This window comes from Macrotis lagotis, chromosome 3 (assembly GCF_037893015.1).
Source record: "Macrotis lagotis isolate mMagLag1 chromosome 3, bilby.v1.9.chrom.fasta, whole genome shotgun sequence".
Classification (NCBI taxonomy): Eukaryota; Metazoa; Chordata; class Mammalia; order Peramelemorphia; family Peramelidae; genus Macrotis; species Macrotis lagotis.
Window position 1 is genome coordinate 168,886,818 of NC_133660.1, and position 12,379 is coordinate 168,899,196.

General features: G+C 30.9%; 1 protein-coding gene across 2 annotated transcripts in view; it reads left to right on the forward strand.

Annotated features, from left to right (window-relative positions):
- The window catches only part of GABRA2 (gamma-aminobutyric acid type A receptor subunit alpha2), a 140,238-nt gene that overhangs the window by 112,193 nt on the left and 15,666 nt on the right, over positions 1-12,379 (forward strand). For both annotated transcript variants that reach the window (XM_074227472.1, XM_074227471.1), the window contains exons 6-7: positions 399-542; positions 1,427-1,579. In XM_074227472.1, coding sequence (XP_074083573.1) covers positions 399-542; positions 1,427-1,579 — 297 coding nt within the window. The remainder of the gene's footprint in view (positions 1-398; positions 543-1,426; positions 1,580-12,379) is intronic.

The following is a 12,379-nucleotide window of genomic DNA, read 5'->3' on the forward strand; positions in this document are numbered from 1 at the left end:
TAGTTTATATTACTTAAAAAAACAGAACAAATTAAACATAAAGTTCATCACCTAATTCTCAGGCTGGCCTTGGAGAAAACTCATGTTTCTTTGTGACAAATTCTCTATATTTTCAATATTGCTTATCTGTTTATATGTCCTACTCACTTTATATACCTAGTTCAAATTGGCATTGTGACAAAGGAGAAAAAATACACTTATGTTTCAGTTCTTAGTTTTTTTCATGCAATCCCTACTAAAATTGTTTTAATTTAACAACACTATTTTACTCTAAAACAACATGAATGGTAGATAGGTTTACTTACTATTTTCCTTATGATTCCACTTTGAAATTGCATGATCTGGATGTCATCTACTGAAAATCTAACAAGGTATTTTCTTTTTTGTTTCTTTTACAGATGCATATACAACCTCAGAAGTCACCTATATTTGGACATACAATGCATCTGATTCAGTACAAGTTGCTCCAGATGGATCCAGATTAAATCAATATGATCTCTTAGGTCAAACAATTGGAAAGGAGACAATTAAATCTAGTACAGGCAAGTTAAATACACCTGAGTATAAGATCATTTGACTAAGAGTCATACTGAGACATTGAAAGTGTGATTTATTTACAGAAATACACAGTTTGCTGAAGTCATAATAATTTCTTTACCCCAAAATTTACTTTGCTCTCTGTCCAAAAGTTTAGTTCTTTTCTCCTTCATTTCCCTGTTTCTGGATAATTTTTGTGTGTACAGTTTCTGATTTCTAGATAATTACCTTTGGCCTTTTATTGTGTGTGGAAAAGCTGGTATTCTGACTGAGAGGCACACTAATCTCTGAGAAGACAGCTGTGAGGGTTAATTAGCTTACATCTGGCAATAATTAAAACCCAGAGAATAGAGAAGACACCGCCATAAGGATCCCAACAGGACTGAATGAACTGAATTAGTTCTGACAGAACATTGGGAATCCTGCTGTTGGTATTTAGGTTAAAAGTGAAAGAATTGGGTCAAAAAATCAGCTGTATAACAACAGAACTGTGTCTGGAGGTTGATGCTGAAGGTTCTAGATTCAAAAACCAGTGTTAGAGCCAATAAAATAATGTTCAGAGTCTAGTGCTAGAAATCTGGAGAGGTCAATAAACCCCAACATTAAAGAGCATCTATTGATAATGCTTTCCTAGATCATGTTTCTGAAGGAAAACAGCAATGAGGATATTTCATGATTGTATATGCTCTTAGAAATTCTTGGTAAATCCTAAAACTCTCTCGGTTAAAATACAATTAGAATACAAAATGGTAATTCACATTTAATATGTGCTAAAATTAGGATTTTTAAAAATCAGTTTCTGCAATACTATTATATCTCTCCAAATGTTCGATCTATTTAGAAAACATTATTTTCAACTTTTTAATGATTTTTTTTCATTTTTATGTAGGTGAATATACTGTTATGACTGCACATTTCCACTTGAAAAGAAAAATTGGTTATTTTGTCATTCAGACCTATCTCCCTTGCATCATGACAGTCATTCTTTCCCAAGTATCATTCTGGCTGAATAGAGAATCAGTACCTGCACGGACTGTCTTTGGTGAGTTATCTTAGGAACACATCAATTATAGATTTATGGTAGCCCTCATATATATTTTTGCACAATGTTAAATCAAGCCATCAATAGACTCATCAAAAGTTTCACTGCAATAAGGCAAAATGTTTTTGTTAATGACAATTCTCAAATATCATCTATTAATGTATCTGTACTGAAGGGCAACAATTTGTAACTTCACAGAGAGTATCTATTTTGAAGATATGGCAGGTACTTGGCACAGAAAACATTCTAAGGGCTCTACTGAATTATTGGAATGACAGTGTTGACATTTGTGTTTTGGATGCAGAAAGATAAGTCTATAATTATAATCTTGGAACGTGAGAGGTGAAAAGGAATTTAGGACATTATGCAATACTGTCCTTCCTGGAAGAGCAAATACATTCACAGCATCACTGAGAAGCCAACAATCATGAAGAAATTCAATATCCTGATGAATTTCTTAGGATCTTATTGATGCTTGTCAATGTTTCATTAAAATATCATATCCAAAATGGAATAACATGTTCCAGACATAGTCCTAAAGAGGGGTCGTGAGTAAGATAACTACTGCCTCTCCTCCTTTAGGGCTTATACTCCTACTAATGTCATTTAATATCATATTTACTTTTGAGATTGCCATTTTATACTTCAATATAGGTTGAATACAGGTTTATACTTCAATATAGGTTTATACTTCAATATAAATTATAAATCACTGACCTATTTAACATTTAATTCCCATACTCTATATTATTGTATTTGAACCTAAGGATAACCATTTGCATTCATTACAGTTTAGCATTTTTATTTGACTACAATATTAGAGTTTCTTAAAACCTTTTTATGTTAATACTTTCATTCAAATTAAATATTGAGTATTCTTCCCAGTTTTCTATGATTTCCAAATATCTTAATCATGATGTTTCTGTCTTCATTTGGTAACTGATAAACATCACATAACTCTAGAAAAAATGACAATGGATTGCTTACATCCTCCACAGCACCCAAAATAATTATGAGCTGTTAATAAGTATATGTTAAATTGTTTACTTTAATTTTCACTGACCTAGCACTCTTCCGTGGGAAGACTGAATCATGCTCATAGTCTACTCTATTTGTGATAAAGTTATAGGGGCCCAATAATACTTATAGATATTCAAACTTCAACTAATATGATGATTACCCAAGATGGGTCTTTGAATTACAAAAAAGGAAATGGAGAGGTGGGTGGAAATTTACTAAACTTAAATAATTGCAAAGACTGTAAATGAATGTATGATTATAACATTCAAAGGGATAGAAGTAAAAAATGTTTTAAAAAGGGAAATATGATTTTTTCTTTTGATATATAAATGTTTTAAGTGTGCAGTACTTATTTTGGCACATAATGAAATATATTCTGATGTGCCATACTACTTACTTAGATTTTTTTATCATTGATTATGCACATATGTTTATATATATGTGCTTTTATTGGCAAGACTAGACTAGCTGTATAGGAATATTCAGTGACATTTACTCATAGAATTATGGTCTCAAAGATTTTTATATAAAAAGGTCATCAAAAAAACAAAAACATTTTTTCCAGATAAGGAACTGAAATCTAGAAAATTTAAATTATTTTAACAAGAATCCATATGTACTGAGATGTATGTATTTATATATATATATATATATATATATATATATATGCGTGTAAATAGGTATATATAGTTGTAGCACATATAAGTATTCATTCACATGTCATATATATTAGCATATATTTGTAGTATGCATATTTTTGTGTGTAAAATACCTTAAATATATGCGTGTATGTATTTATATGTGTAATGATAGTGGGGTTGGAGTCCAAATGTTAAGTGTTTTGGTTCTAAAACTGGCAGTCTTTGCAACTATTGCAATTTTTTTCCTTAAAGTCATAATCTACATAGTCTAAAAACATTTCTTAAATGCCCCCTTTGTGACAAACACTTTACTGAGCTGGGAAAATAAATCAGAAAAAAAGAAAGCCAGCCCACATCTTCAAGGAGCTTACAATCTAACGTGGCAAGACAATATACAAAACGAAGGTAAGGGGCAGCTAGGTCATGCAGTGGATAAAGCACCAGCCTTGAAGTCAGGAGGAACTGAGTTCAAATGTGACCTCAGTTACTTAATAATTGCCTAGCTATGTGACCTTAGGCAAATCACTTAACCCCATTGCCTTAAATAAAAAAAATTTAAAAGGTAAAATTTGGGAAGCAGGTAAAGAGTACTGAATAAGTAGGCATCTTCCTGCAGTCAAAGCAATCTGCATATATTATGAGAAAGGAAGAGAGCAAAAAATTCTGTCTTCTTTGTTAAAGGAAAGCTTTCACATGAATTTATTGTTTTTTCCACCATATCACTACTTTAGGATATGAATTGAGATTTTCTCCCTCTATCCCATCTAATCTTTTCTCTGATGGTCAAAGTTCCTTTCATGTGAAGAAAAGTCACTTTGTAAAAAGAGAGCAAAATTTCAAAATATAAATTCCAATAAGAACTAACATAAAAGTTGTCTTAAAATTGCACAACAGTATGCTGTACCAGTTAGAGCTGGAAATCTGTAATTAGAGCAACATAGTTTCAACCTCTGTTTCTACCACTTATTGGAAAGAAATGAATTAAAAATGAAACTTTCAGCAGGTTGTAGGAATTTCTATCATCTTGGGAAGGTGCAGCAAGTAAATCAATTTCATATAGTATCAGCTTTGGTCTTCCTCCTCAAAATGGATCTCTTTATAAAAAAATATTTCCTTTAATCCCAACTATAAACAAGTGGCTAGGTAAGTCAAGGTAGATGTGGAATACACTGCTTTTCTCAATTTGCAAGTTAGATACTACTTATCATGTCCCTAGATGAAATGTATTGATTAGGTATAAGAATTCCTTAAGAAAGCAAAGAACAATATTATATAATATATAGGAAAAAAGTATGGTGGTTTGGGAAGATGGGTAGAGTTATAGTTAGGAAGTTACATGTCAGCCTATGTTGACTTCATAGCATAGACAAGTCATAAACCTCATAGTGCCTACAGTACTTCTACAAATGTTACAAATATGGTTTTGGTACTCAATAGTGAATAAAGCTACTAAATCAGAGAGATCACTACACTTATAATCACAAAATTGTTCTCTCAAAGACCTTACCACCTCCTTCAAAAAAACAAAAACAGACAATGGAAAAATCTCCATTGGAAGCAGCCATGATAGAAGCAAGAATATCTAGGTCCTAGTCCCTTTCTGTTGTTTCTAACTTGCTTTAGATTTAGATTGAAAAAACATTTAAGTGATCTATTGTTTTCTAGAACTTTGATATCCTTATGTTTACTTTATTTGTTTTCATACATTTTAAGATTTTTAATTTTTATTTCATTTTTGCAATTATGTGGAAAGAGTTTTCGACATTCATTTTTGTAAGATTTTGAGTTTCACATTTTACTACCTCCCTTCCTTCCCTTCCCCTTCCCTATAACAGTGAATAATCTAAGTTATGCATATACAATCATGTTTGATATATTTCCATATTAGTCATGAGGGACAAGAAGAATCAGAAAAAAGGGACAAAATGAGAAAGTAAAAATAAAAAAACAATTTTTTTAAGAAGTGAAAATAGCATTCTTTGGTCTATATTCAGTCTCCACTGTTTTTCTTCTGGATATGAATGGCCATTTCCATCTTTTTTAGAATTGTCTTTGGTCATTGAACTACTGAGAGGAACTAAGTTTATCATAGTTGATTATCACATACTGTTTTTGTTAATGTGAACAGTGTTCTTCTGGTTCTGTTCATTTCACTCAGCATCAGTAAGTCTTTCCAGGTTTTTTGGAAAATGATCTGTTCATGATTTCATAAAAAAAATAGTATTTGAGCAGCTAGGTGGTGCAATGAGTAGAACATTGTCCTGGAATCAAGAGGACCTGATTTAAAATCTGGCTTCAGACACTTAATATTTACTTAACTCTGTGAACTTGTACAAGTCATTTAACCCCATTGCCTTACCAAAAAACAAAAAAAAAATAGTATTTCATCAAATTCAAATACCATAATTTCTTCAACCATTCTTAAATAGATGGACATTTCCTCAATTTCCAATTCTTTGCCACTACAAAAAGAACTACTCTATGTATGTTTTGTACATGTGGGTCTTTTCCCCTTTTGAAAAGATCTCTTTTTAAGTCTTTTTAAGACTCCTACTGTGATAAATTTGACAAAATTTTATATACATATTTGAGATATGAAAGTTTTATTGAAGTAACTGTCTTTAAATCCCACCACAATTTTCTGCTTTCCTTCTAATCTTGGCCACATCTGTTTTACTTGCATAAACCCTTTTAAATTTAAAGTAATCAAAAGTATCCATTTTGTATTTTCCAATGTGCTCTATTTCATTTTATTCATACATTCTCTTATCCATATGTCTGATAGGTAATTTTTTCTGTGTTCCTCTAATTGACTTATTTCTCTTTAAATCTAAGTTCCATTCGTTTTGATAAGACTTTGTAAAAAGTAGAAAATATTGTTCTATACCCAATTCTTGCCAGAGTTCTTCCAGTTTTTTCACAAATTTTACCAAATAATGAATTCTTGTCCCAAAATCTTAAGTCTTTACATTCATCAGAAAAAAGTTGTCATCTTTTACTATCGTATATTGTATTATATTTCTACTCTCTTCTACCAATCTACTTTTTCTCTTTCTTAGCTAGTACCAGATAATTTTGATAATTACTACCTTATAAAGGTAATTTAAAATCCGGTACTGATATTCCCAACTTTAAGGAAGGTTGTTGAACCAGCTTATCTTAAATGCTCTTTACATTGTAAACATTCTGTTTTTCAAAACTGGATAGTGGATAACACCTCATTTTTTTCACTCATTAGATGGCATTTTGTTAATAAAATATAGCTAGAATCAAGTTTTAAATTAATTCTAAGTTTTTTCTTCATTATCTTATACTCATACCTGCAACATGAAGTTAGCTGTTATTGCTGATGTTCATTTGCTTTAAGACATCAAGTATGAAAGAAGTAAATGTGGGTTATGGAATACATGTAGTTCTTGTTCTCAATATATGAGTTCTTGATGGTAGAATAAAAACATAACTATCCTTTCCTTAATTTCCTCTAAATTTCTCCTATTTTTCAAATATTTTGCTGCAAACCCAGGTAATTAATTAAAAGATGTAGAATATATTGGTGCCATAATATATTTAATTTCTTTAAAGAATGACATAGGATAATATAAATTCAGCACTGTATATTACAAATGGCACAAATCAAACAATTAAATAGACAAATTAATAAACTGAGAACTAAAGAGCTAAAGTGAATCACTCAATGATCACTAAAACTCATGGAGGTATAATTATATTTAGAAAAATCATCAACATTTTAATTTAATAAACACTGTCTGGATGCAAGATATTATATACTAAGTTTTAAGGGGAAAAACTTCAAGAAACTCTCCCTGATCAATGATTGTCACCCTTCTTACCTCTAAAATAAAATACAAACATGTCAGTATGGCATTGATAACTCATTATAGTGTGACTACAGCCTTTTTCAGACATTTCATATTACTACTCTCTTTATATTCTGTTTTGTAACCATAGGCCAACTTTCTATTTCCTGAGCTAAGCATCATATGTCTTCTCACTCCTTGCTTTTATTCATACAGTTCTCCATGTTTTACATGTTTTTTTTAACCTTTACCTTTTAGAATCCTTTATGCACTTCAAAACTTAACTCAATACACAAACTCTTCTTGATCTCTCTAATAGAACTTTCTCTCTGCTTAATTTCTCTTATATTTACTCTATGTTGAATACTTCCTATCTATTTTTGTATCTTCCCAGTAGAATATAATTTCTCTTTTAAAAAATATATTTGAAGGCAATGGGGTTAAATGACTTGCCAAAGGTCACACAGTTAGGCAATTCTTAAGTGTCTGGGGCTGGATTTGAACTCAGGTCCTCCTGATGCCAGGGCCAGTGCTCTATCCATTGTACAACCCAGCTACTCCATAGAACATAATTTCTTTAAGGAACTTTTATATTTGAAAATATATACTTATTATCAAATACATAATAAGCACTTCTCACTTTAAATAGTAATTGCTTACTAAATACTTGTAGAACTGAGTTACCTTCAATACAGCCTTCTTTTCTTTTTCTTTTTTCATCCATATGCACATATACATACATACATACATACATATATATATATATATATATATATATATATATATATATATATATATATATATATATATATATTAGGTTTTTGCAAGGCAAATGGGGTTAAGTGGCTTGCCCAAGGTCACACAGCTAAGTAATAAGTGTCTGAGACTGGATTTGAACCCAGGTACTCCTGACTCCAAGGCTGGTGCTTTATCCACTATGCCACCTAGCTGCCCCTATATACATACATACATATGTATATGTATATATATATATATATATATTTAAGTTACCAAATTTCCTTCCACCCACCCTTCCTACCCCCTCCCCTCAGAGGCAAACAGGTTAGCACTGTACATACATATTTATATATATATATATATGTTTATAGATTATTCATTTTTGGTATGAGGAATTAGGATTAAAGAAAAAAGATACATAAGAGATAATTTTTATAAAATGTTCATTAGATTCTAAAGGATTGTTTTTATTTTGTTTTGTTTTGTTTTTGTCTTCTGGATGGGGATAACATTGTCCATAGCCAGACTTATATGGTTGTCCTAGCTCTCTGGATGTTGAGAGATGCTGCTTCCATCAAGGTTGATCATCTCACAGTGTTGTTGCTAATGTATATGTTGTTTACTTGGTTCTGCTCCCTTTACTTAGCATCAGATCACCTAACTCATTCCATGCTTCTCCAGAGTCCGATCATTTATGGATTCTTATAGAACAACAATATTCCATAGTAATCATGTACCATAACTTTTTTAGCCATTCCCCAATTGATAGGCATCCTCTCAATTTCCAATTCTTTGCCACACAAAAAGAGCTGCTATGAATATTTTGCAACATGTCAGACATGTCCCATTTTTTGTGATTTCTTCTGGATAATGGTCTAGAATTGGAATTGCTGGTCAAAGAGAATGAATATTTTTATTGCTCCCCAGAATGTTTGGATCCATTCACAACTCCACCAGCAATACATCAATGTTCCAATTCTCTCACAATCTCTCCAACATTGATCATATTCCCTTTCTTGCATCTCGTTGCCTTGAATACTTCAAGGATTCATGTTTATAATGAACTTTCCCCTCCTCTAATACTGATCTTTATCATTTCATACCTAAGAAAATAAAATATGTGAAGTTTTCAAGGCTTAAAAATATTACCACTTTTTTGGCTTAATATTTTAATTCTTAGAGTTGCATATGGATATAGTTTTATACATTCATTGCTATAAAATTTTGAAGTCCACATTTTTCTCTCTTCTTCCTCCCCAAGACAACAAGCAATCTGATAGAGTTTATACATGTATAGTCATGGCAAGCATAGCTCCATATTAGTCATGTTGTAAAAGAAAAATCAGAATGTTAGGGAAAAAATCATTAAAAAACCCACAAATACCCAAAACAGTGAAAGTGGTATGATTCAATCTGCATTCAGACTCTTTAGTTCTTTCTCTAGATGTGGATAGCATTTTCCCCTAAAAGTCTTAGAATTATCTTTGATTAGTGAGAAGAACTGCAAGAAAGACTGTGAGAAGGGCTAAGTCTATCACAGTTGCTCATCTCACAATATTTCCGCTACTATGTACAATGTTATCCTGGATTTGCTCCACTCACTTAGCATAAGTATGTGTAAATCATTCTAGGGTTCTTGCACTTACCTGCTTATCCTTTCTTATAGAACAATAACATTTCATTATATATGTATGCTGCAACGTCTTCACTCATTCCCCACCTGAGGAAGATTCCTCAATTTCTAATTCTTTGGCAGAATAAAAAGTGTTAGTATTGATGTTTTTGTATATGTAGTTCTATTTTCCTTTTTTATAATGTCTTTGGGATACAAAACTGGTAGTGGTATTAGCTAAGTCAATAATATACACAAGGTTTGGGCACAGTTCCAATTAGTCTGAGTGATTGGACCAGTTCACAACTTCAGCAACACTGTATTAGTATTCCATTTTTCCCATATTCCCTCCAACATTGATCATTTTCCTTTATTGCCATATAAATCTATCAGATATGTGTGAGGTGGTACCTCAGAGTTGCTTTAATTTGCATTCCTCTAATCAACAGTGATTAGACCTTTTTATATGACTATAAATAACAATTTCTTCCACTGAAATCTAATTATGTCTCCTGATTATCAACTGGAGAATGAATTTCATTCTTATAAATTCACTCAGTTGTCTCTATATTTTAGAAACACTAAAAGTTGCTAGTTTTCAGCTTTCCTTTGAATTTTAGTTGCACTGTTTTTATTTGTGCAACATTTTTTTAAATTTAATGTTATCAAAATTATCCATTTTGCATTTTTCAATGTAGTCATCTCTTGTGTCATCATAAATTCCTCCAGTCTCCATAGATATGATAGATAAACTACTCCTTCTCCTAATTTACTTATGGTATCAATTCTTAAGTATCAATTATGTACTTATTTTGACCTTATCTCACTATATGGTGTAAGATGTTGGTCTAAACCTAGTCTCTGTCATGTTATTTTCCAGTATTCCAGCATTTTATATAAAAAAATGAGTTCTTATCCAAGAAACTAAGTCTTTAGATTTCTCAAACAATAGATTCTTTATTCATTTACTCCTATTTCTTGTGTTCCTAATATATTCCATTGATCCAGCACTCCATTTCTTAGTCTGTGCCAAACAGTTTTGATGACTGGTGCTGTTTAATATCATTTTAGATCTGATGGAACTAGATCAACTTCCTTTGTTTTTTTATCATTAATAAGAGAGACATAATAAGAAAAGAGTAAAGGAATTCTGTCAGCAAATGCTCACAGATGTAGTGAAAAGCAAATAAGTTATACATTTTGCCCACTGCCTCTTGATTCTGCCAATAATGTAGACATAAACAAGGTACAATTCCTAAATGAGCTACATCACAGAAAAAAACATACTTTTCTGGGAGAATTAATGTAGAGACAGGAACAACAGTTTTTAACCAGTAAGACTGATTTGTATTACTGAAGGATGCAATTGAGAGTTATTTTAATGAAAATATGATCATTTAAAATCCACCAAAACTAATCATCCTGCCTCATTACTTAAACGTAAAGCCATCCATTGTTTTTTTTTTTCCTATCAAAACATGAGGTTGCATCCATTTGTCTGTTGCTTAAATACTCAAGTTTGACTTGAAGTTACTTTTAAATTCAAACTTATAGTGATGGGTTAGAACATATGTTGAATATCTTGATTTAAGTCTTTTTTGGTCAAGATGTCACATATGTTTTGTAAGTGGTCCATGGATCATTAAGCATGGTTGAACTTTTCAGGTTATGAATTTATCTGTTAGAATACTTTCCAAGTTAAGAAATAAAAAGAAGATTCAACACCTTCAACAGATTTTTTTAAGTCAGCTAGTGATGGTTGATCCAAGAGATTAAAATTATTTATTGTATTTCTAAATTATGCCTGAATGAAATAAAAAATTGAAGTGGATGTTACCTGTTCTGAGATTGCTCTTTGCCTCATTATACATTTGAGGAACTAAGACATTTAAGTCTTACTATTTACGAGAAAGATGAAGATACATTTATGTTGTTAATATATCTGTTTCAGAAAAGAGTAAAGGCTTCTCTAATAATATTTTCAAATAAGATATTTTTTCATGAATTCAGTTTTCCAGTTTGTGATTTTTCATAACAATAATTAACAAGATATCAATCATAAAATAATATATTCCATATTCTCCCTGTTATGGTCTAATGAAATACAGAACAGCTTTAATAAAACAGAAATTTGAATTATACTATCTTTATTTTTGTTCAATTTTTTAGTTCTATATAAAAATTGCAATCAGGCAAATAGAGACTCAAGTCAACACGAAGGAAAATTACTTTTGATGAATTGATAAGACTGATTTGTAATTAACATGTAAATGTTTTTTGAAAATGGATTTTGAAGTGCATTCAGCCATTTAAACATAACCCTTTCTTCACATTTCATAAAAAAAAATCCAGTAGCTGCTGAATTATCATGGATTATTGATTAATGGAATAAATATGTTTATAACATTTTGTAATTCAATCTAGATCGTTTTTTCTTTCTCCAGGATTTTTTTTGCACTCTTTGTATCTTCAAGAAGAATTTGTGAAAACTAAACTATAATTTTTCAGAAAAAAATAATAGGAAACAATTGTAGTATCTTTTCATTTTGCTTAAGCAATAACCAGTAGGTGGTATCATTGCAATGTTCTTTTCAATATTTTGTTATATTTTCTGACTTGTCTATTTTTATTATTCCCTTTACATTCTACCTACTCCAATTCAGAGAAGAGGAAACAAAGACAGGAGAGAGTATCTTGACATTAGCATGAAAGGTGCTATATTTTCATTTAAGAGATAAAAAATTTTAGATTTTGATGTGCCAAGGGTTCCTTGGCACATCACAAAACACAAAAAAGAAATGGAGGCACTTAACATACCTAATTATTCTGAAGTTTTTTTTATTGATTTAGAAAACCACACATTAGCATTATGTTTTATTTTTATTTATTTTGTTAACTATTTCCCAATTTTTTTTAATCTGATTCAAACACGTGAGAAATCTTATGGTTTACATAAAGCCAATCACATGTT